We start from the raw sequence: 24,914 nt of genomic DNA, 5'->3' as shown, positions 1-24,914 counted from the left end.
AGCAGTAGTAGTAGTAGCAGTAGTAGTAGTAAAGTGTGTGCAAATCAAATGAATTAAAATAATGAAAAAAGAAAATTATTAATAAATTTTTAAAAATTATATCCACATGGTTTTAAAGCTGAACAGTAAAGTACATCCCATTGCTTGTCCAACAGGTGAATGCACTTGATCAGTTCATTATATGTGATAACCATATATACATATACATATAAGTGTGTCTGAACATATAAATGAATGTGATACGAGGTAAGTAATTCCCATAAAAAGTAACATGGAATGAGGGAGTGGATTGCATAGTATATATCATACATATATAAAAGTGAAGCTTATAATGGCCATGTGTGTAGGATACTAGGTTGTGCAAGAATAGATAAGTGCAGGTAAAGAGATAATGTGTATGAGGGGACGATGAAAGGTAGATGTGTGACAAGCACCAGAGATAGTAAAGACATACAATATCATCAACTGGGAAGCTTGAAAAATAGTAGAATGAACTTCCTTTGGTGGGGTCATGAAGAAATCAACTGCAATTTAGAATTTAATAGATTGACAGGTTATGTAAGTATATTGTATTTTTCAAATAAGGAGAATTAGTACTAACTGCCATTGATTGATGGCAACAGTAGATTCAATAACATTTCATTTAATTTTGTAATTGGAGATGTCTTTGTCTTTTAAACTCCAGATGCATTTTGAATCTTTTGTTGCTTCATACCTAAATGTGTGTGGCTGTTGAGTATATCTGGATTTGAATGAGTCCTCTGTGAGACCTATATAGAATTTTGCATTGCTATCACTGGTAGAAACCTTGCCACAGTTTGATCAGTGGTGTACATGAAACTCTTGATCCTTGAATCACTTTTGTAACTTTCTGTCAAGTAAATATAAAAATATATATATACTCATAATTTCCGTTCTATTAATCCCATGTGTGTGTGTGTGTTTATGTATATATTAAAACAGGAGATTGGAAAGATTTTTGGTAGTATCTGTTCACCATTACAAGAGGACATGGCATGGATTTTAACCCTATCTACATTATGTATGTGTATCTATATATATATATCTATATATATATATATATATATATATATATATATATATATATATTGTGTTCTACAAAAGTGAAACAAATCGTATTTTTTCATTGTCAAGTCACTGTGTCTAATTAAAATGTTAGAGTTTCTTCCCTTTCAGGATGATGTTATATTCAGAACATTTTCCCGTTATGCACCATTCTGGATATTTATACCACCTAACCCCAAATATCTCAATAACTACTCCTCCGGTTTACACGAAACTTGTTTCATTCCATTCATATTAACATTTCAGGGACAACTTAATTCATAGTACTTTCCCATTATGTGCCAGTTTGACTGTGTAACATTGCAAGCAAACAAGCAAGATTGAACTGGACTTTTATTAGTATATATATATATATATATATATATATATATATTAGTGTTGCAGAATTTAAAGACTAAATAATTGATTAATCATTAATTTATTTGAACAATTAAATTTTTGTTTTAATGATTCAATTTTTATGAATCGGTTTCAAATTTAATTTCCTACCCATCATTAATAAATGTGCCGGAAGCCAGGAAGCAATAGTAACAACAGTAAAATGGTGGCAGAGAAGAATCAAGTTATGGAATATAAACCTATATCAGGTTGATTACATGAACATTTTGGATCTAAATTGTCGGCTGATGGTAATATCAAAACTTTTGATAACGTTTATTGCATCCATTGCAACAAATCATTCACATACCATGGATCTAACACATCGTTTACTTACCACCTTCAAAACAAACACTTGCTACAGTATTCAAAACCTCAGCTTGCAAAGTCAGCTTTATTTAGTCAGTCTACAGTCAAAGCAGACTACTTTGAGTCAGTTTTATCATCGGTCTGATCATCTGGTGAGTGCTACCATACATCGTGACATTAAAATATCACTTGCAAACTGGATAGCTAAAAGTGGTAGACCAATATCGATAGTAGAAGATGATGGTCGTCAGCAAGTATTTCGTACAGTGCTTCAAAATACAAAATATAAACTACCTTGCCGGTGCACTATTGATAGAATGTTGACTGATATTTATAACGGCAAAAGAGAAAGTGTTAAAGAACCAGTGAAAAATTCAAAGGCAATTATGCAATTTGATTTTTGGACATCCCTAAGTAATGAAAGTTATAGTAGAATACCTGCCACTGGATTGCTGATGACTGGAATTTAATAAGTGTTATTCTTAAATGTGTGCATGTTGTTGAATGTCACTATTCTAACAATGTTGCTGAGTAATATAAACAATTTGTAAAAAACCGGGATATAACAAAGAAGATTCAGATTCTAGAGACAGACAATGCATGAAATTTGGTTTCAGCTGTAAATCAAACTGGTTTTGCTCATATTCTGTGTTTGGTTAATAGCCTGCAGTTGAGCATATTGCATGGATTTAAAGCCGCCGATACAGAAACATTGTTTGTTATATGTCGAAAAATCATAGGGCATTTTAAACATAACCCTACCCACACAACTGAATTGCAGAATTGTAGAGATTCACCATTGCGTACGCTACAGCAAGATGTTCCAACAAGATGGAACAGTACTTTTCTAATGCTGCAGTGTCTGCTGCAGGCCAGAGAAGTAATAACAATCTGCATGTCAGGTGAAGAGAAGCAATACAAAGGTCCAAAACTGTTCGATTCTGATTGGGAAGAGATTTCAAAATACATTAACGTTTTAGACTTATTTTGTCAGGCTACGGTCCTGCTTGGGGGTGAAAATATGTATCGTGTAGCTGTATATTGCCACTGTTATTGTCTTTGACAAAGCACATAACTGTAAATGATGATGATCCAGGTTATATAGCCAGATTCAAGGCAGCATCTATTAATTTCTCATCCGCCATGAACCCTATGGATGTATACTATTCTAATTACTTCTGCTACTTTTGTTCCTCATACCATTTCCGCAAATTAAACTTGCTTCCAGTTGCATCTACCTATTTAAAAATCCTTGTCCCATGTACTCCCTACCATTCAATTCTCTCACGTATTCTTGCCCAGTTACCAAATGATGATTATGCATTGCTAAGCTAAGACTCTTATTTTTTTAGATCTTTCATACATTCATTTGCCATTAACACTTTAAATGTATTGTTTACTAACAGCTAATTTTCTCAGAAGCTAACTAATTAAATTAGGATAATTACTCGTTTTTAGGCCTGTTTAATTTCTAATTTCTCGTTTCTCTAGTTTAATTTCTCATCTCCCATGAACATCATGAATGTATACTATTCTAATTATTCCTGCTACTTTCGTTCCTCGTACCATCTCACCGATTTAAACTTGCTTGTTTGTGCTGCGCCCACCCTGTTTTGCCCCACCACCAATACCGGATATCTCGATCTTTATCTCTATCTTCTCACCATCTACACCGGATATCTCTCTCTCTCTCTCCTCCCACCACCACTACCTGATGTCTCTTCTCCCCACTGCTCCCTTCACTGGGCTGTTCTCTGTAAATTACCAGCACTCTTCCTGTCTCTCTTTCCTGGGACAAATGCAACTAGCTCAGTTGCCCACCTACTTACTGGCTATCTTTCGTTCTGTTTCATTCTGTCTAGAAATTTGTCACCACCATTACCAGATGTCTCTTCTCTCAATCCGCCCCTCGTCACTCGTGTTGTTCTCTATACTACTTGCACCCCAACTCCCTCCTCGGAAAAACGCAACCAGGTTAGCTGCCTGCCTACTTAACCAACTATCTTTCGTTTCGTCCTGTCTAGAAATATTCCAACAACTACCCAGTAATTTTCCATGCGCATATCAAGTGGAGACAGCTAATGGGCTGTACTTGTGTGCTTGTTCCCCTGTGTATGTGTGCGTGCATGCTTGTGTGTATGTATGGATGAGCTTGCTTCCTCTCTCTCTGTCTGAAATCACTCCCCCCCCCCCACCTTTTACGATGACCATACTGCTTATACTCACAATGCCGCTAACACTTACTCCTACCTCCAGTAGGGGCAACAATTTTAATCTTAACACGCTTGAATGTTTGAATGATGTCGGGTCAGAAGTAAGTCAGATGAAGCAGGCCTAAAAACGAACACGACAATCTCCCGCTTCTTTTCAGGCACTGAATAACATCTCTCCTTCCCAAGCCCCACCTTACATTCCTTTCCCAGTTTTCAAAGTTGGCACTGTCAATGTAGGCACACTGAAAGGTAGGTCTAATGAGACTGTGGAGATGCTTGAAAGGAGACGTGTTGATGTATGCTGCATACAAGAGGTAAGATGGAGAGGAGCTTCAGCTAGGGTCCTCACAGGCAAGGCACATAGGTATAAAATCTTCTGGCAAAGTAACATGGATGGAGTAAGGGGTGTAGACATATTCCTTGCAGAGAAATGGGTAGATAAAGTCATAGAGGGTATGCAATAGAGTGCTTAAGCTCAGGCTAGTCCTGCAGAACAGCACAGCTACAATTATCTCTGCCTACACTCCACAAGCGAGCCTACCAAATGATTGGAAGACCATTTTTATGATACCCTTCTACAGGCTACCTCAGACGAGGTAGCCTGTAATTAGTGGGGCCCTGAGATACGTAGCATACTGCCTAAATACCAATCTTGAGAAATTAGGCTTCTCAAAACCAGAAAGGAGAAAGCTAATTCGAAGATTACAGATCCAATCCATCACTGGAACTGTAAAAATCTGTAAAACTTTCCAAAAGTTTATCATTTAAATATACATGAGCATGTCTAGATATATAACTATATACATAAAACATACAAATCTGCATATACATACATGCATGCATACATACATACATACATACATACAAACAAACAAAAATACACTGTTGTTGATGTTGAAATTCCAATGAATGAACCTTGGATCTAGGTTAGAAACCAGTTCTTTCTCTATTGGCAAGAAATCTTGAAATAAACTGACTAACTGACTGACTCACAGACAGACAGACAGACAGACAGCCAGGCAGGCAGGCAGGCAAGCAGGCAGACAGGCAGGCAGGCAGACAGACAGACAAACAGACAGACAGACAGACAGATAGACAGACAGACAGACAGACAGGCAGGCAGGCATGCACACACACGCATGCATGCATACATAGATGCATACATACATACATACATACATACATACGTACACACATATATAAACACAATATAGCAGAACAGTTAAGAAGTCCACTTCATAACCACTGTATGGCATCTTGGTTATTCTCTCTAACCTGAGACTGACCTACTCTTTCTCTGTGAAACTGAGGAGACAGTACAGAAGCCCTTTTAAGGACTGTACTTGTAATTAAAAAGGTATAGCCTTGTTTCTCAGTATCATGTTTTGCATGTTAAAGCTCTGGAACTTGTAGATGTCACACTGAGATAGATGAAATCCATATGAATGCATGATAAATATTTTTCAGAAAGTCAATCGTAATTGTTGCCATTGTCAGTGGCATGATCTTCGAATGTCAGGCCTCACAGAGGCGATGACAAGTGTCTGAGACCTTTTGCAATATGTTGTGCTTGAGAACACTCGTCAAACTAAATAAAATCATAGTTGTGGCTGTTACCAGTGTCATGTAAATGGCACCTGTGGAATCATAGTTGTGGCCATTGCAGGTATCATTATACTCTTGGAGTGGTTGACATTAAGAAGGGCATCTAGCTGCAGAAACCATGCCAAATCAGACTGGAGCCTGGTGCAGCCCTCCGGCTTACCAGTTCTGGTCAAACTATCTGGTAAGTGGACATATGATGATGATGATGATGATGATAAAGAAATAGAATTGTCATATAAATGTAAAAGAAATTCAATAAAATTTTTTTAAATTATTAAAAAGAAATCCTTGACACAAACCTGTATGTCCTAAACAAAATCGATCCATTCCAAGAAAACCCAACAATACAGAATATATTAAGGTTGTAAGGAAGTAATGACCATTGTACCTGTAAAGAAGAAGAGAAAACTGTGAAGAAACTTTCATGCAAAAATTGCTTTTCAAAACTCGCTAGCATTTTTTGAATTTCAATATTTCATTTAAGACAAATTTCTTCTTAAAAGACAAAGAAGCTTGCTTCCCAACCACATTGTTCTGGGTTCAGTTCCTCTGCATGGCACCTTGGGCAAGTGTCTTTTACTATAGCCTCATGCCAACTAAAGCCTTGTGAGTAAATTTGGTAGATGGAAACTGAAAGAATCCCATTATATATATATATATATATATATATATATATATATATATTTTGCTAGTTTCAGTCATTTAACTGCAACCATGCTGGAGCACCGGCTTTAGTCAAACAAATCAACCCCAGGACTTATTCTTTGTAAGCCTAGTACTTATTCTATTGTCTCTTTTGCTGAACTGCTAAGTTACAGGGAGGTAAACACACCAACATCAGTTGTCAAGCGATGTGGGGTGGAGGGGCAAACATAGACACATAAACATATACATATATATATATATGTGTGTGTGTGTGTGTGTGTGTGTGTATGTATGTATGTATGACATGTTTCTTTTAGTTTCCATCTACCAAATCCACTCATGGTTTGGTCAGTCCGAGGCTATAGCAGAAGACATTTGCCAAAGGTGCCATACAGTGGGACTGAACCCAGAACCATGTGATGGGGAAGCAAGTATCTTACCACACAACCACGCAGGCACCTATATATATATATATATATATATATATATATACATATATATATATATATATATATATATAAATTCATTAAAGCCATGATTTTGAGGAACCAATTGAGATGGTGTGGCCATATTGTTCGAATGGCAGATGAACGCATGCCAAAACAGCTGTTTTATGGTGAGCTTGCAGAGGGGAAACGTTATCGGCATAAACCTAAAAAAAGGTTTAAGGATGGCATAAGGACTGCTATGAAGTCAATTGAAATGGCTCCAAAAGATATAGAAGCCCTCGCTTCAGATCGAGTAGGATGGCGAACAAGGCTGTGGAGTGGAGTGAAGGCATTTGAAGAGGCCAGGATGATGCAAGCAGGGCTCAAGAGATATTTAAGGAAAAATGTAAAGACTGAGAAGGTGAATGACAAGGACCTTTTTGTGTGCACAGTCTGTGACAGACCATGTCTGTCATTGGCTGGCCTCAAATCTCACCTGCGAACCCATGGAAAACAAACCTCATCCAGCTATTCTGATTATATATCTGTGCACATGTTTGAATGTGGTGTGTGCCAGAGGGTTTGCAAATCCAATGGGGGTCTTAAAAGACATGTTAGGATCCACAATGAGCAGAACTTACTTGCAGGTATTGGTAGTGCAAATCAGAGGTGCAATCTGTGTGGGTGTTTTTTCAAAACACTGTCTAGTTTAAAAAGCCACATCAGACCCCATGAAAAGGCTAAGGTGTAGGTGCAGGAGGTGGTTAAACTCTGTTTAAGGAATAGACAATGACCATATATATATATATATATATATATATATATATACATATAAATATATATATATATATATATATATATATATATATATATATATATATATATATATATATGTGTGTGTGTATGTGTGTGTATGTGTGTATATATGTTTGTGTGTGCGTGTTTGTGTCTGTGTTTGCTGTCACACACCCACCCCATTCACTACTTCACAACTGGTGTTGGTGTGTTTACATCCCTGTAACTTAGTGGTTCAGCAAAAGAGCCCGATAGAATTAGTACTAGGCTTAAAAAGTAAGTCCTGGGGTCAATTTGTTTGACTAAAAACATCCTTCAAGGTGGTGCTCTAGCATGGCTCCAGTCAAATGACTGAAACAAGTAAAAGAATAAAAGAATTTAGTATTAAATCATGAGAATTCACTGAAAATAGAAGAGTAATTATGACTGAATCATTGATGAACTAGGAGAGAAGAGGATATAGAAGTATAGAGTTGCCATTTACCAGGTATTGTAGGGGCCTAAACCTGTGGGTACTGTCTTGAGAGGATGGCCTCTCAAGGCAGTGTGCACAAGTGTACGCCCCAAGAATATCTGGCAATGGGCTACTGCTGATCCCCTCTAACAATCAGTAGCACCACATAATGGAAGGTGTAATCTAAAGCATCCTCAAAATTGAGGCTTTGTCTAAATGCAGGAAACGGGATAAAGTTCACACAAGACTCCTAATAGTAGTTAGTGTCCAACTTGGTGGCATGGTATATCTATTACAAAAAAAAAAGAAATAAAATTAAAAAAAGACTGTACTGTAGAGCCTACTCTTGGTTAATGATTTTCATTTCAGTGCGACCAAGATCCTAGATGGCCTGTTTTTGCTGCAGATGTTGAAGCCATATTTTTTTTTTTTTTTTTTCTGAAGTACTTTTCCTTCTTACTGACAGAATATAAGTGGGAGACAGAAAATTTATGCATACTTTCATCCTATTAAACATTTTACCCAAACCTTTCTTTTCCTATGTGTAATCCTCTGGAATTTCCACACTGACCACATTTTTTTCTATGTCAACTTACAGAAACTGAAACTGAGCCTCAACTGCATCACAAGTTTGAGAATGTCAAAAAATAAAATAACAAAATGAAAATGTAAAAAGCTTCCTAGCTTACATCTAAGTATATTTTTTTAACTCTTTCCTTTAAATTCATATTATGCTTAATTGATTTCAAAGGTAATTTAACTTACAGCTTTTTTGTACTTCTCAGACTTTTTCAGAAGTTACTCAAAAGAAGCAACACAATACCTATGATCACCGTAAACCTACCAACACAAATGAAATTGATGCAATCCATGCTCAGACTGAACATTTGTATGAAAGACATGGGTAAGGTCTGCTCCAAATGTTTACAACAAAATGAGCTCTACTAAAAGCACTCAAAGGCCAGCATTGTTGTTCATCATCATCATCATTTAATGTCTGCCTTCCATGCTAGCATGGGTGGGACAGCTTCACAAGAGCCAGCCAGGAAGAAGCCTGCACCAAACGTCTGTGACTGTTTTGGCAGGATTTTTACATTTGGATGCTCTTCCTGACACCAACCACTCAGCAGAATGGACTTAGTGCTTTTTACGTGGCAAAAGCACAGGCGAGGTGAGTAGTGTTTTTCATGTGGCACAAGCACAGACAAGGCCAGTTTTGGCAAGGTTTTTACAGCTAGATTCCCTTCCAAACACCAACCACTTTACAGTGTGGACTGGGTGCTTTTAAGTTGCACCTGCACTGACGGGGTCACCAAGTACTTGCAAGACAAAAAAAATTCAAGAGGGGAGGAGGCATTGGAGGAGGTGATCTTGTGTTGTATGATGAAAAGGTTATAGAGAGACAGATACAGGTTGTGGATTATAATTAAGTTAACTATGATCAAGCATAACAATAACCAAATGTATTCCAGTTAACACCATCCTGTCATTTATTAAGACATAATATATCTTGGACCACAATATCAAATATGTCCTTTTGAAAAGACAGGATGTGATTTTGAAGGAGATTTGTTTACTTCTTCATGTAGGTCAAGCAACCAGATAGATGCTTCCACATTGAGTCAAGGTAATAGCATTAAACAAAACAGTGTGTTTGATCTACTGCTCAATAAAGCCCCACTTCCCACTCACAGAAACTAACTTATGTCAATCAAACTTATTTATTTAAGCTAGTGTTATAAATAACAAAATTATTTGTAGTGCACCCCGCTCCCCAACACAAGAAGCCAAAAACTTTCATTTCTAGACATACATTTTTATCAAAGCATGCTGAAGCACATTTATTATTCTAAACTGTGGTTGGCCCAAGTCCATAGTAAAAGACACTTGCCCAAGGTGCCAGACAGTGGGACTGAACCTAAAACCATGTAGTTGGGAAGCAAACTTCTTACTACACAGCCATGCTGAAAATAAAGTTGTTTTTCTCCACATTTTACAGTTAAGAGACTTTCATTACTTTCTGATACAATTATCCTTATATGACAATACTTTATGCAAATTACAAGTTCCTATATTCTATGTACTTTCTCAATGCAACATAAACAGACCATATGATTAAAAAAAAAATGCTGAACTTCAAAATAGAAAATGCTTACATTCTTCTCAATAGATAGCCAATCTATTTTTTAATCAAAAGATTTACCATGTATATATTCTATTAAAACATGTTACAATTGCACTGTTTTAAAACACTGTATTTTATTGATACTGTTCGTGCCATTAATGTAACTACCCTTATGCAAAAGTTTTAATTTCAACAAACTAACTCAGATCAGATAACTTACCAAACAAAAGACATTAGTATTTTTTTATAATAAAAAAAAAGCACAATAATCACTTACTTGATACACGGGAAACCACCCTTCAGGAATTTTCTGTTACCAAAACACTCAATACCTTCTAAGGCAGTACACCATACTGAAGTCTTTTGAACATCTTCATAACGACGTCCGCCCCACTAAATATAAATCAAAAATAAAAATGCTTTTAAACTCCTACATTAATAGATGGGAAAATAATATATTCTAATCATACAAGGGTCAGCTGAAAAGTTCATTGGCTGACAAAGATACTCTCATGGAATGTGACCAAATAAGGTTTAGTTTGCAACATAGTCCCCCCTTGCAATCCACACACTTCTTCCATCAGTGTTGCAGTGCTTGAATCTGTTTGGTAAAGAAGCTTTCATCTCGGTCAAAAAAGCTATCACCAGCAGATATAACATCATCATCATTGCAATGTTGATTCCCAGTCAAGTGTTTTTTCATGCTGAGAAACAGATGACCGTCAGACAGGGCCAAATCAGGAGAACAAGGAGGATGATCAACTAGTTCAAAACCGCAGTCATGCACAGCAGCCACTGAAACTAAGGACTTGTATACTGGAGCACTGACCTGATGAAACAAGACCACCTTTGTCAGTTTTCCAGAGCACTTGGTCTTGATAGCCTTTTGTAACTGCCTCAGCAAGTTAGTACTCTCCATTGATGGTGTGGCCCTTTTGAAGATAGTCAACGAAGACAATGCCTTTTTCATCCCGAAAAACTAAGGCTGTCACATTCTCTGCAGATGAAACAACCTTGGTCTTCTCAGGAACAGGTGAGGAGTGGTGTTTCCACTGTATGGATTGCCTCTTTGTCTCTGGCTCAAAATGAGGGACACAACACTCATTCTGGCTTAGAAAGCATTCAAGGAAACTAACTGGATCTGCCTCAAACAATGTCATATTTTCCTGTGGTGTGATCAGCTTGGTGTGCTTTTGATCAGATGTCAGAAGATGTGGTACCCACCAAGCAGAAATTCTCATCATGTCAAGTTCATTGTGCAGAATATCCTGATGTTAACTGATTGGAAGTGTTATCATATACATGTTTTGTCTTGATGTAAAAGATGGGCTACAGCAAATATTCTGCTCAATACCACTTATTTGCTGTCCCTCAGTGGCTGACTATGTGCATCTCTGATCATGAGCAGGAGTAGGGGGTGGAGTATGACAGCCATATGTTAAGAGGCTTTGATTGGCCAGGAGCTATCGTAGAAGGCACTTGCTCAAGGTGCCACACAGTGGGACTGAACCCAGAACCATATGGTTGGGAAGGAAACTTACCACACAGCCAAGCCTGCATCTGAAATACAGTTAGGTCCTAATTTTAAGCCTTATTCTCCTCTCCAATATTTAGTACATTCCCTATAAAATCAATTATTTCACAAAATATTTCATAACATTCTTCTCAATTCATTCATCAGTTCTAAATAAAGACTAAAGTGTGATTTTGATCTTATTTTTTAATTCATGATGTCATTAAAGATCATGAGTGCTCTTAATGAAAAGCAACAGTATTATGTTCTAGTTGTTTTCTTGGTACATGTAGTGTATATGTCTTAGTGCCATTGAATGAGACAAGGTTGTCATGTTTAAATTACAGGATGTTATTGAGGTTTTGTCCAGATACCACATAAAAGTCTATGTTACATGTGAAAAATGCTCAGATGCAAATGTTAAAGAGTAGATGGCAAGAACCACTTATATAAGACTGTGCATGCAATCAATTAACAATGAAAATTCATTAATGTACAAAAGGGAAAATGTTAAATTGTATTATTTTTTCTACATCAAATTTAGTAAATTTTATTAAAAAGAATATCAAGGCAAGTGATCAGTTTCTTACTTTGGTACAACCATAACCCAACATTTCACGAGCAGTTTCATTTTCTTCAAGATCTTGAGGTGGACTACAATTCAGAAATTCCATTGGCCTACAAGCAAATGAAACAAATATTTCGAAATGACAATTATAAAAATTAAAACAATTAGAAATCCATGTTAGAGTAAATTATGATAAACAACACTATAATATTTAAAAAAAGAGATAATTATGAATGTTTGTATTTTTACACTAACTACTTGTAACAATAAACTCATGAGAAATGAAAACATGTCCACGAACAATGGCTAGGGCCCTGGAATAAAACTACATATTTCGAATGACAAGAAAGCAAGTGTGCCAGCTAAGAAAATATACAGAAACCTGACTGTTATCATAAGCTACAGTGAAAGCAATAGATTGAAAATAATGTGTATCAAGGAAGAGCTGCAGTTTGGAAAGGTGTGGATGGTGGGAGTGTCTTGAAAAGGAAGGAAATCGGGCAAAGGGCCTAGTTGTGCAGACACGTCAAGCTAAGTAAAAGTGTGGTTGTCCTTGTATACGGGCTTTTCCCCTGCAACCCTCTCCTGCTGAACATCCCTAATCTCTTGGGCTCGTAAGTGCTGGTGCCATGTAAAAACCACTTGCTGGTGCTGCATAAATGCACCAAGTACACTCTGTAAAGGGCATTCATCCATAGAAACCACACCAACACAGACAGGGAGCCTGAGTAGCCCTTCAGATGGTCAGCTCCTGTCAAACCATCCAACCTTGCCAGCATGGAAAATGGACATTAAATAATGATGATGATAAGGATGATGATGATGATGATGATATATACACACAGTGCTACCTAAAATTGTTTCACCGAGGTGAGTAAATCTTCTCAAGAACTGCATATCACCAGTAATGAGGTTCAAGGTTCTGAGGTCAGCCTTTACCACTTCATCTCATATTTTCTTGGGTCTCTCTTCTGCAAGCTCCATCCACATTAAGTAATCAGCACTTCTTTATACAACTGGCATCATATGTCCAAACAGTGCCGTCTTCTTTCTTGCACACAACACCTGATTCCTATTATGCTGTTTTTTTTCTCAAAACATTTATACTATGCCTTTCATGCACTTACATTGCACAACCAATGGAGCATGCTCACTTCATTTCTTTCCAGTCTTCTCTGCATTCAAAGCAAATGTTTTACTATCATGCCACACTTCAGTTCTAACATAGACATCATACAACATGCCCTTCACTCTAAGGAAAAAAAAAGTTTTGTTGCTAGCAATAGTAGTAGCTCCTTGAACTTTCTCCAGCCTGTTCTTATTCTGGCTACTATATTTTCAGAACAACCACCTCCCGAGCTAATTACATCTCCTAGGTAACAAAAGCTATTGATTACTTCTAATGAGCCATCTATACATTTAAGAGAAACTATTTCTGGCATGCTTCCAGTATTTCTACTGCAAAGCATCTGTCACCTATGAATCTTACATTCTCTGATAGCCTGCCAGTGATTCCACTACAACCTTCATGTGCCCATAGCTTACATTGGGTACAGCATATGGAGTTTATACTCACTCCTTTTCTGTATCTTGAACAAGTCATTTCCCTGAACATACCAGGATTTTGTCTTCTTCCTACTTACAAAAACATTAATCTTTGTTAAGTTTACCCTGGAGCCTCTTGAATCCAAGTTTAGCTTCTATGCTTGGAATGTCCAATACAATTCACCTATAGATGCAGCAATAAGAACTAAGTCACCAACATATAGGACTTCCCATGGACAGCCAGTGTTAAACTTTTCTGTGATGGTCTGTAGAACAATGATGAATAGGAGAGAGCTGAGGACTGAACTTTGATGAGGTCACACCTTCACACTAAAATTGTTGCCAACTATCTCTTTACTTCCTGTATCTCTGTACATGGCTTGTACAATCCTCACAAGTTATTCATCTACACCAAGTTTCCTCAATGGGCACCAAATTACTTAGTATGTTACCCTGTTAAGTACTTTTCCAAATTAATGAAAGTCAGGACTATACTCTACTTTCATAATATCATCTAGTATGTTGTATTTCAAGATTCGTAAGAATTATATTCATTGAACACTGTTCCATTAACTTATTGGATATATCCATGTAAATCTAAATGAAGTGGGTTAATGATATATTTGAAAACTCAGTTAAATTTTGCTTTGGTCATTGACTTCACATGCAACCTATCTAATATTGTGAATAGCTAACAAAGAACATATGACATAACAACCATACAAAAAATTGGTGACCCTGATAGAAACAACCCATCAAAGAAAAGAGAAAAGAGCTGTTGAAGAAAAGACCCAGCATCTTGACTTCAGTACTGACCTGGTATTTACAGTGAATCTGACTACACATGTTAATTACTAACCCAACATGTCTAATTAATTTGCTGATTCAACGTGCAAACTGCTGCGATTTCTAAATTTACTATAACTAAAACTGGAGACCTGATGAAGAAAAAGAAGCAAATCAAGAAGGAAAAAAATACACTTGGGAATGATAATACTACAATAAAAATTTGATCCAAAAATTAGAATTGTTACCTGCATGCTACTACTAAATGAATGATGCAACATCACCACAAAATTGGCAACTAAACAACTGGTGACTACTGGACATTTTCTACAAGCCAATATCAACAATAATATAATGTTGTGCCTGATAACTTCCCATACAGCCAAACACTTAGCCACAGTAAATAACTGTTTTGACTGTAACTTCTAGAAAATGAGATTTTCAGCATTTTTCTTGTATGGGGATAAATATTGTTTTGTTACATAGTTGTATGGTTAACATCTTAGCTACATGTTTCATTTAGTTGCTTCATTATTAACACAATGAAAAAATATATATATCTATATATTCTTTTACTTTCTTTTACTTGTATTGGTCATTTGATTGCAACCATGCTGGAGCACTGCCTGTAGTCGAACAAATCGACCCCCGGACTTATTCTCTGTAAACCTAGTACTTATTCTATTGAATTCTTTTGCCGAACCACTAAGTTACAGGGATGTAAACACACAAATCGATGGCAGGGAGATAAACACATGCACATATATATATATATATATATATATATGTATATATATATATATATATATATATATATATATATATATACACACACAACATGCATCTTTCAGCTTTTGTCTACCAAATCCACTCACAAGGCTTTGGTCGGCCCGAGACAATAGTAGAAGACACTTGCCCAAGGTGTCACACAGTAGGACTGAACCTGGAACCATGTGGTTGAGAAGCAAGTTTCTTACCACACGGCCACTCCTGTGCCTATATACATATATATATATATATATATATATATATATATATATATATATATATATATATATATATATATATATATACATTTAAACAATGAAAACGAGTGCTCAACACTGCATTGGTGGATAGAATTTCTTTATTTGTGTATTAAAGCTACCATTGGTTTCATGTTAAGAAAAATATTTTAATATCTTAATTTTTCAAGCCAATCACATGGAGGAATGGTATTTATCTCTATTTTAGTGTATATGTGGCACTTCGTTGGTTACGACAACGAATGTTCCAGTCGATCTGATCAATGGAGCAGTCTGCTCGTGAAATTAATGTGCAAGTGGCTGAGCACTCCACAGACATGTGTACCCTTAACGTAGTCCTTGGCGAGATTCAGTGTGACACAGAGTGTGACAAGACTGGCCCTTTGAAATACACATACAACAGAAACAGGAAGAAAGAGTGAGACAAAGTTGTGGTGAGAGAGTACAGCAGGGTTCGCCACTACCCCCTGCCGGAGCCTCATGGAGCTTTAGGTGTTTTCGCTCAATAAACACTCACAACGCCCAGTCTGGGAATCAAAATCGCGCTCCTACAACCACAAGTCCGCTGCCCTAAACACTGGGCCATTGTGCCTCCACAGTGTATGTGTATACACACACACACAAGGATAATACAACATTAGGATGGATGATAACAGGCTTCAATACTAGATCACAACATTTGTTTCTGCACCACACACCAGCTTCAAGTTGCTGAGTTTATATTCAAATACCATTACAGAACATTCTTTATATTTATTATATAGTTGAATACTGTTCATCAACAGCTAGTAATGTCTTTCTTTAGGAACACTATCTCTGTGTGCTGTGAATGTCTGTATGTATAGATGAATTTGATGATGTGTATGAAAACATTATTAGCCCTGTGTCTTCTCCATCTACTGAAATCCTTGCTCCAACTTTGCAAACAGCTATACCTATTTTAATTAAACTAGAGATAGCTAAATACATGTCAGTTCTCAGCAAAAGCATTTGACATTTACAGGACAGCTATTCTCACAGCTCATGGATTATATGAATCTGTCAGAAGGCCTTTTGGGCCCTGAACTTCTGTAAATTCCTTGCAAGGATTTATTCATGAAGTGACTCACTGTTTCAATTTCATGTTTGCTAATATTAATGATTTATCAACAATTGTGCAGTTTCCAGCTTCCACTTCTTGATGAAAATTACATAAATTTCATGACTTAATGAATTTCTACCAAAATTTTATTCTGCACTGTACTGAGATGAGTTACTCTAAATCCAAATTATGTAATCACAAAAAAAAAAACAGAAGACATTGTTTAGGAAGATTTACAGTCATCAAGCAAAATTATTCAAGGCTACTTTCTTAACTCACTGATACCAGATGCATCCCCTTTTTTCCATTGGGGGATGCTTCTGACAAAGAAATTGGTGGGATTTTTACAACAATTTACTCAGCATTCCTGGCAACCTTTAGAGTTTTTTTATTTTATTTTTTTTTTTTTGTCCTTGAAGCATTTGAAACTGACTAGTATTGCATTAGACATTAACTTAAGTTCTTCATAAGATAAACATGCTCCAAAGGAAATTAGGTGCCTTGATTTTGTATGATAGTCTACTGTGTACATTCATTATATTAAGGGTTCAAATTATTGCTCAACATGCCTTATCTTGAGTGCATGTGAATTCATTGCACTCTGGTGATTTTATGGATCTGATAAATACTCCTATAGATCAAGATTTGGATGAAGAACTATCACAACCATGGAAATCTGTGTCAGTACTTTAGAATTCCATCTTGTTCCTATGCTTGCTTCCACAAACCATATTTGATGACATATTTCTACTATTCATCAATGACCCTTTTGTGCCTGCTTAACAGACACTCAGCCTTTTCCTGCTCTTCACAATTTGTCTCACCCTATTGACTGAATTTAAAAAGCTTCCACTAATGCAAATACAGCCAACAGTATTTCCACACACATCAAATTCACTTATACATAGAGACATTCTCAGCACACAAAGATATTGTTCCTAAAGAAAGACATTACTACTATGTATAATTCTGTTTTTGTGGTACAACATTCTATAAGTATATTAGACTACTTTGTAGAATTTTGTGGATATTGTCAACTTTTTGCACTTAAGCTTTCTGTAATGTAATTGCTCATTTTAATTGCTAAAAAAAGTTTTTTACTGTCTATTTTCATTTCGTTTGTGGCATAACAAAATCACTGCAAGAGGACTATTGTAGCGAGGTCCCTGCTGGGTTTTGAACCATAGCTCTTAGATTTTTCCTTGTTCAAAATCACAACCTAATGTATCTCCATAAAAGGAAAAGTGTCGCCAAAAAAGGTATCAAAAAGCATTTGTGAATATGGCTAGACCAATCAACACTTGCTGACTTATGGTAGATGCGACAACCTTCATAGGAAATGATCAAAAGTATTCCAAGTCCACTCTTCACATGGTCGACAATTTTCAATTTCGGCCTGCTGTCATGTTTACGTTGTCATTTTCCTTTAGCTAGCTCTAGACGTGCTTTATAAACGAATTTATTTTTTAGATGATATTTTTATTAAAGAGTAGGTGGCCCGCGAAATAACTATAACTAGTTGGTAAACACTTATTCGATTCATTCAGATTAATCAAGTTATTTTGTAAATAAAATGTACGATAATGGTTGTTTGTTGTTTCGTTTAATTGACACTGGTTTTAATATATTGGTTTTGTATGAATTCATCACACTGATCTTTTAAAAAAATCGTCACCAGCTAGCATTGTTTATATTACCACATATCCGAATATATACAGTTTTTTAATTATCTAATCATTATTAAATATAATTTTTCTCAGATCGACAGCTTACGTGAGTTGGGGTTACGACTGATATACATAAATACATGTAAGAAACCACAGTAGCTTGTAATGTCCCTTTAACCGAGCATTATAAATTTTGAAATTTTAATATTTATTATGCTTTATTAAATCGGAACGGAATTATTGGAGTACAGAAACTGATTAAATAAAAAGATTTAAATTAAAACGAAATTAAGAGGGAAAAAATCCACGTTTTCCTTCAAGGAAGTGTTTATACTCACAGATACGAACAAAGAATTAATGGACTGTATGGTTTATATGCTCCACAAGATTCATTCATACATTTTTCTTTGTCGGTAAAAGAGAGTCCATGACAAGCATCAATGAAAACCGAAAATATCGGAATGAAAACAATCCAATGTCCAGCCATGAGAATTAAGGGGACTCAACTTATATTTACCCAAATATTTAATTCCTTTCAACGTTTACCCGTGTTTACTGCTTTCTTGCACTGTAGTTATAGCCATTGTCCCCAATGGCTTATAAATCAACAATATTGCTGCAGAAAAATGACACCCAAGGAAGTTTTCTACATACTAAATAGAAATAAGTAAGGTCTCACATGTCCATTGTAGTGAGTTCTATCAACCGAGATAATACTAGCGTGAACCACTTCCTCTACAGCAGTTTATTACGTTTGAAAATAAACAAATAAATAAAATAGGGGAGATAACTCGAAATTTTTCGATAATATAGACCAGGTCGTGAACATTTTATGGTAATTTTTCAGATTAACACCCGCACGATCTTCACTAGAGTGTTAGGGTTAGGGTTAGTTTTAGAGTTAGAGTTAGGGAATTCCGTCCCTAACCGTAACCCTAAACACTAACCCTAACACCCTAGTGAAGATCGTGCGGGTGTTAATCTGAAAAATTACCCTTTTTAGTGCCCGAAGAGTAAATTTTAAGATTTTATTTTTATTTTATTAACTATCGCAGTCTGCATAGTATTTTGTTGTGAAAAATTACCACTTCCGTCTGTACTTCTTTCCCGAGATTGTCTAAGCCATAGTTTTGTTCATGCACCAATAAATTAAACCCAGAAGCTAACTATAACAAGTGCGTGGTTTCCCGGTCTGTGGTGCAAAATGGTTAGGAATCATTGACGTAGGCAATAGAAATCTGAGTGAACAGACATATTTTTGTCTTAGGCCTCATTGAAGTATATCCTGTTCACTTAGCCAGAATAGGAATATTCAGGAATAGAAGACGCTGGTTATGAACATCTACAATACATCGAGAGGAAAATACTTCATGGAAACGTCCTTCATTCTAAACACGAATACACTGAGTTGAAAACAAAAGGTTATATGCTAAAGTTTTGTGCTCCTTTTGACTTTGCATCCTCATAACTTTATAAAAATTGCTTAATTTTTTATGAAATTTTGCTGAGCTACGTTTTTGAGGATGTATTAGGTCGGCAAGAAAGTAATTTCATTTTTAGCAAATAGAGTTACGATTTTTTTAAATGTCTTTTGCCAATGTTGTGATTTTTTTCCTTTTGACATTTGATAGCCGTTACTTTTAGCTTACTTTAGAAGCAAATTGCGCGTGATTTTGTTTACAGCTGTTAGTTCAGTATCAATTTTAAAATGGAGTGCAAAAACAAACATTTTCACCATATTTTGCTTTTTTAATTCCGTAAAGGCAAGAAAGCTGCTGAGGCTCACAAAAGAGATGTGTGAAGTTTATGGTGTTGATTGCTTAACAGAACGCACATGTCAGAAATGGTTTTAAAAATTCCGTTCTGGAGATTTTTTCTTCAAAAATTACCAATGTTCTGGTGGCCCTACTGAAATTGATGACGACCGAATCAAAGTTATAATTGAATCATTTGCAATCCCACCAGATAGAGAGAAGAACCTTTTTCCCATGAAGTTCCCTTCTTGGTTGTGGTTGAGCTTTTTCCCTTTTACCAAGCCACTGTTTATGACATTTAGCATTTCAAATAGAAGTTCCATTTTTCCTCACCAGTCACAAGTCTATTCAAAAAGGGTGAAATGAGTTTGCGAGAATGGAGAGAAGAGCAGATGTCAACTTGGGATTTGCAGTTGCTTTCAGACAATTCATGAGGCACCCATTTTCCAAGTTTAGGAACCTTTCCAAGTTGTTGAAGATGACGATGAACAGTTGCATGGTTTGAACTAAGCTTTATTGCTAATTCTTCAACTGATAATGCAGGATTTTCTTCAAGTAATGCCTCAAGGAGCTTATCATCAAACTCAACTGGACGTCCTGTTTGATCTTCATCTTCAAGGCTGAAATCTCCACTTCTGAATTTTGCAAACCATCTTCTGCAAGTTCTTTCATTCAAGCATTCTTTCCCATAAACTGAGTGTATGTTTTGAGTTGCTTTGGCTGCAGAGTTTCCTTTTTTGTACTCATAAAGCATTATGTGCCTCAAATGCTCTTTGCATACTTCCATGTTAGAAAGGGTTTTAATCAAAGAAATTTTAATTCTATTATTCTGTAAAATAATATTTAATTAGTTTAAATGTACACAAATGCATAAAAATAATTTTTAATTCCATTAGGCATTCTAAAGTACTATTAAATTTCATTCAATTTTAAAAAAGGTAAAATCGGACAGAACTTATGGGATGACTTGATATAATGCTTACCCTCAAAACTTATGATATTCCTAAGGCTTACCTTAAATCTTAAAGACAATACCAAACCTAATACTTAGTCCTAGATGTTAATGCTAAAATATATTGAACCTAACAATAGTCTGTACCTTATCTTTAAGGCTTCCATAATGTAATGAACACAAAAACATTCTAAGAGACTATAAAAATAAGTTGGAAATTATTGCATGTTATTTAATTTCGAATCAGTGATAACAATGAAAAGATTCATAACATTTCCAATGGCCTACAAATGCATGCAACCATCAAATGTAAAAACGAAATTTTGCACCCCTAACACAAAATAAAACTACACAGAAATCAAATGCTAACCTTCCTAGGTTGCAAGAGTTGTTTTGAGTGATAAAGTTAAGTTGTGTTTGAAATGGAATTTGGTTTTCATTTATGGATTTAAATTTAGCTTTAAGTATTGGATTAGAGTTCCTCTTCACTTACTGTTATGTTGAAGATGATGCTCAGTTTTAAAGTTAGTGTAATCTAAAAGGGTAGGAAAATTTTAATGTACTCTGAGTGAAGACAAAATTCCAAAATAATAATTTGTATACTTTCTATATTTTCTGCAGTTGAACAAAAGCTTCCGCTTGTTGATTACAAAGTTATCATTTGTATCATTCTATATTTTCTAAAGTAGAATCTAACAAATTTCCTTTGTAGATTTGAAACAAGATGATTTTTCTATATCCTGTAGATGTGAACACATTTCAAGTGAAATGGAATAATTCTCAAGATATCTGAAATAAGAGAAATTTTCATACCTGCTTTGAAACTATGAAAATTCCCACTTTAACAATTCACAATTGTTTCAACGAGATCTAAAATTTTAATTTTCTTTCAGATATGTTTTAGTTGACATTTCCAATTTCTAAAAGAAATTATTTTAGAAAATTGTCATTTGAAGAAGATTATTTTTAACTTTTTCATAAAATAAACATAAACTATCCATCTGAATTACTTGAAACCTAATACTCAGCCTAAAAGTACACTTGAAGACAAGACTAAACCTAACCCTACTCTAACTCGTAAACATTACCATATCCTTAAGATCAACAAAAATCATAAACTTTCACTTACTTTAATTCTAATCGTAAGCTTGAACCTAAACCTAATTCTACATAAGTGTAATTTAAAACTTACCCCAATGAAGCTGAAACTAAACATCATGCAAAACTTATCTCAAAATGAAAACCTATCTTTAACCTAATGCATTGGGACTTTTAGATATCCTCCCTTTTTTTTAAGCAAAAACTCCTGTTAATGTTTCAAATGAAGATGTCATAGACAACACTAATTTCTAAACATCAGTTGTCACCCATAACAAAACACAAAACTACTCTGAAATGGAATCAACCTCTAATCTAATATTTGGTCACATACTAAACCTGTCACTAACCATAAAACTTAACCTAATGTTGACTTCAAAATTCCCTTGATAAAGCTAATTCTAAAGAGATACTAATCCCCAGCCCAAATTTATCATGTTAGGTTAACATTGGTTTCAAATTTTGGCACAAGACCAGCAATTTGGGGGGAAGGAGTAAGTCAATTACATCAACCTTAGTGCTCAACTAGTACTTATTTTATTGATCCCCAAAAGGACGAAGAGTAAATTCAACCTCAGCAGAATTTGAACTCAGTATGTTAAGTTAATATTAACTGATGTTGGCATTATGCATTAAACAGACAGCCCTGAAAAACATTTTAAACAAAAATTTCAAATGTGCATAATTTCATATATTTCTAGGTGTGTTCCATGGTTTTAAATGAAGATACTAGGCAATTGCATAAAAATGTTGAGAAATTTTCACCTTTAAACGTCATTATGTAGACCTGAAACAACCAAAAGCAGATCCTAACACTAAAGCTATTGAGAAAGCTAAGACTGTCCTAACACAAATGCTCAGATGAATTTTACCAAAATTCAGATATTCTCACTTTTCAAGCAGTTTTCAGCAAATATTTTAATTCTATGTCAGTTTCAGATTACTGTATAATCTCCCTGATATTTCAACTGTACTTCATAAGCCACTACTGAAAATATTAAATTTCTTCAACTTGTAGAATTCTCAGGTACAAGAAAATTTCAAATTACCTGTTTTAGCATGTCTAGAAATGTAACAAAATGATTAATTATCAAGCTATTTGAAACAAAGAAAATTTCATACATGCATAAGCAACAAGAAATTGTTTTTAGTAACAGATCTAAAATTGTAATTTTCACTCAGATCTGCTCACTTAAACCCAGTTTATGCCTAAGGCCTAACAACACAAATCTGCTTCATCTTAAGTCATGTGGTTATGGGATATGGCAAAGTAGCAGATGAGAATGCATTAACCACAGTACTTTCAAACTTGCACACAAGTAGCTTGGGCTATATCATTATTCTTCATTGAAACTGAAGCAGAAACAGAGTCTGACAGTCCTCTGAGCAACTGACATGATCTTTCTAGGACTCCACAACACACCTTCATTGTCTGAAAAGGGAATATAAATGGTGATCTAAACATTATTGACTTTGATTACACTGGATAGTTAAATGCCACAAGAAGAGGCTCAAAATAATATAATCAATTAAAATCATAGTATGGCTACATTCCAATGACTGAAACCAATAAAATAACATGTTTATGTCTGAATAAAAAATATATGCATGTATTTATACATATATCTGTAATGTGCACAGATTAAAGAGTGTATAAATTGTATTTCTCTTTAAATAGAGAGATAAAAGAAAACCAGGATGATTGGGTAAAAGGAACAAGAGTATGATAGTAAAAACAAAATGATTGGATGGGGGTGGAAAAGAAGAGAAGTGATGTTGATACTTTGTACAGAAAGATTGATTGCCAAGTATATCGAGGACAGGATAGTGGTATGAAGGAGAGTGAATGCAAGCAGGTCTAGTGCCATCCCTCATTACACAAGAGTATGGCACAGGGAGAAGGGAGCAAATGTTAGAGATGAGATAATCAGAGGGGTATAATGGCATTACAATACAGGCAGCATAGTACAGTAAATGGGTAAGATTCTTTGGTGTTCTTGAAATATTAATTTTATTGATTCATTTACATTTTGACTTGAAAAATCTACTTTTAAGCCAATGTCACATTGACTCTAAAATGTATATGAAATTTATTTTTATTTTTCTGTTTCCTGCAAATGTATTTAGTTCTCTTTTATTTCCTTGTGAAACTAATATTTCTAATATTTTCAAGAATAGATTAGTAATGCATATATGAGCTTTTTGTGTGTTTAGCAGAATATACTCAGTTGCAAGAACATGAGCCAAGTTTGTAATACCAAGAAAACTTCTTTCTTTCCTCCCACCATTCTAGGAGGTCCTGAAAAAGACCATGGTGATTTAGCTCCATTTAACCAACAACCTCTGCTTAGAGGTCTACTCAAGAGGTGACAAGATCAACAAAAGAAAAGAACAATCACCAAAATCAGTACACCCACAGATACTATGAAATCCTCATGAAGTTTTTTCTTTGCCCATTAATTTAGATTCTATGATGTATTTGTTTTTTTATGCTTAAATCAGAAAAAGGACAGCAGGAGTTAATTTTTTACATGGTCTCTGAGACAAGTGAAAGACAGTTATAAGTATAAATAGCCCAAATGCTTACACACAAAGTCAGCTTAAGTTGACTGGTTGTGACATTAAACTGGGTATTGGACTTCATCTACCATTCAAGAATAGGAACAATCATTTTAGTGAGCTTTCACAGTTTCTGTCTACCATGTTTAACTCACAAGGCTTTTGTAGAAGACATTTGTGCAAGATGCCATGTAGTAGGATTGATTCTAATATTATATGCTAAAATAAATTTCTGAAGTACACTTCTGTCTCCTAATTACTGGCCTGATAAAAAGATATTTGTGGGAAGATATCTGGTCATTGAGTGTGAGACAGGAAATGTTGTAGA

General features: G+C 35.3%; 1 protein-coding gene and 1 long non-coding RNA gene across 2 annotated transcripts in view; one reads left to right on the top strand and one right to left on the bottom strand.

The window, feature by feature from the left end:
- Positions 1–20,766, bottom strand: part of LOC106873405 (TM2 domain-containing protein amaretto) — a 49,112-nt gene extending 28,346 nt beyond the window's left edge. The window contains exons 1-4 of the mRNA XM_014920762.3: positions 18,562–20,766; positions 12,142–12,229; positions 10,316–10,431; positions 5,891–5,979 (exon numbers count right to left, since the gene is read on the bottom strand). Coding sequence (XP_014776248.1) covers positions 5,891–5,979; positions 10,316–10,431; positions 12,142–12,229; positions 18,562–18,710 — 442 coding nt within the window. The 5' untranslated portion in view covers positions 18,711–20,766. The remainder of the gene's footprint in view (positions 1–5,890; positions 5,980–10,315; positions 10,432–12,141; positions 12,230–18,561) is intronic.
- LOC149135046 (uncharacterized) lies at positions 19,505–23,648 on the top strand. Its single transcript, XR_016242250.1, has 2 exons — positions 19,505–19,644; positions 22,729–23,648. It is a non-coding gene; the product is annotated as an uncharacterized LOC149135046 (long non-coding RNA).
- The last annotated feature ends 1,266 nt before the right edge of the window (positions 23,649–24,914 follow it).

Source organism: Octopus bimaculoides, chromosome 6 (genome assembly GCF_046866305.1).
Source record: "Octopus bimaculoides isolate indiv1 chromosome 6, ASM4686630v1, whole genome shotgun sequence".
Taxonomy (NCBI): Eukaryota; Metazoa; Mollusca; class Cephalopoda; order Octopoda; family Octopodidae; genus Octopus; species Octopus bimaculoides.
Note: the sequence above shows the minus strand (reverse complement) of the source record. Positions and strands in the feature narration are given on the sequence as shown.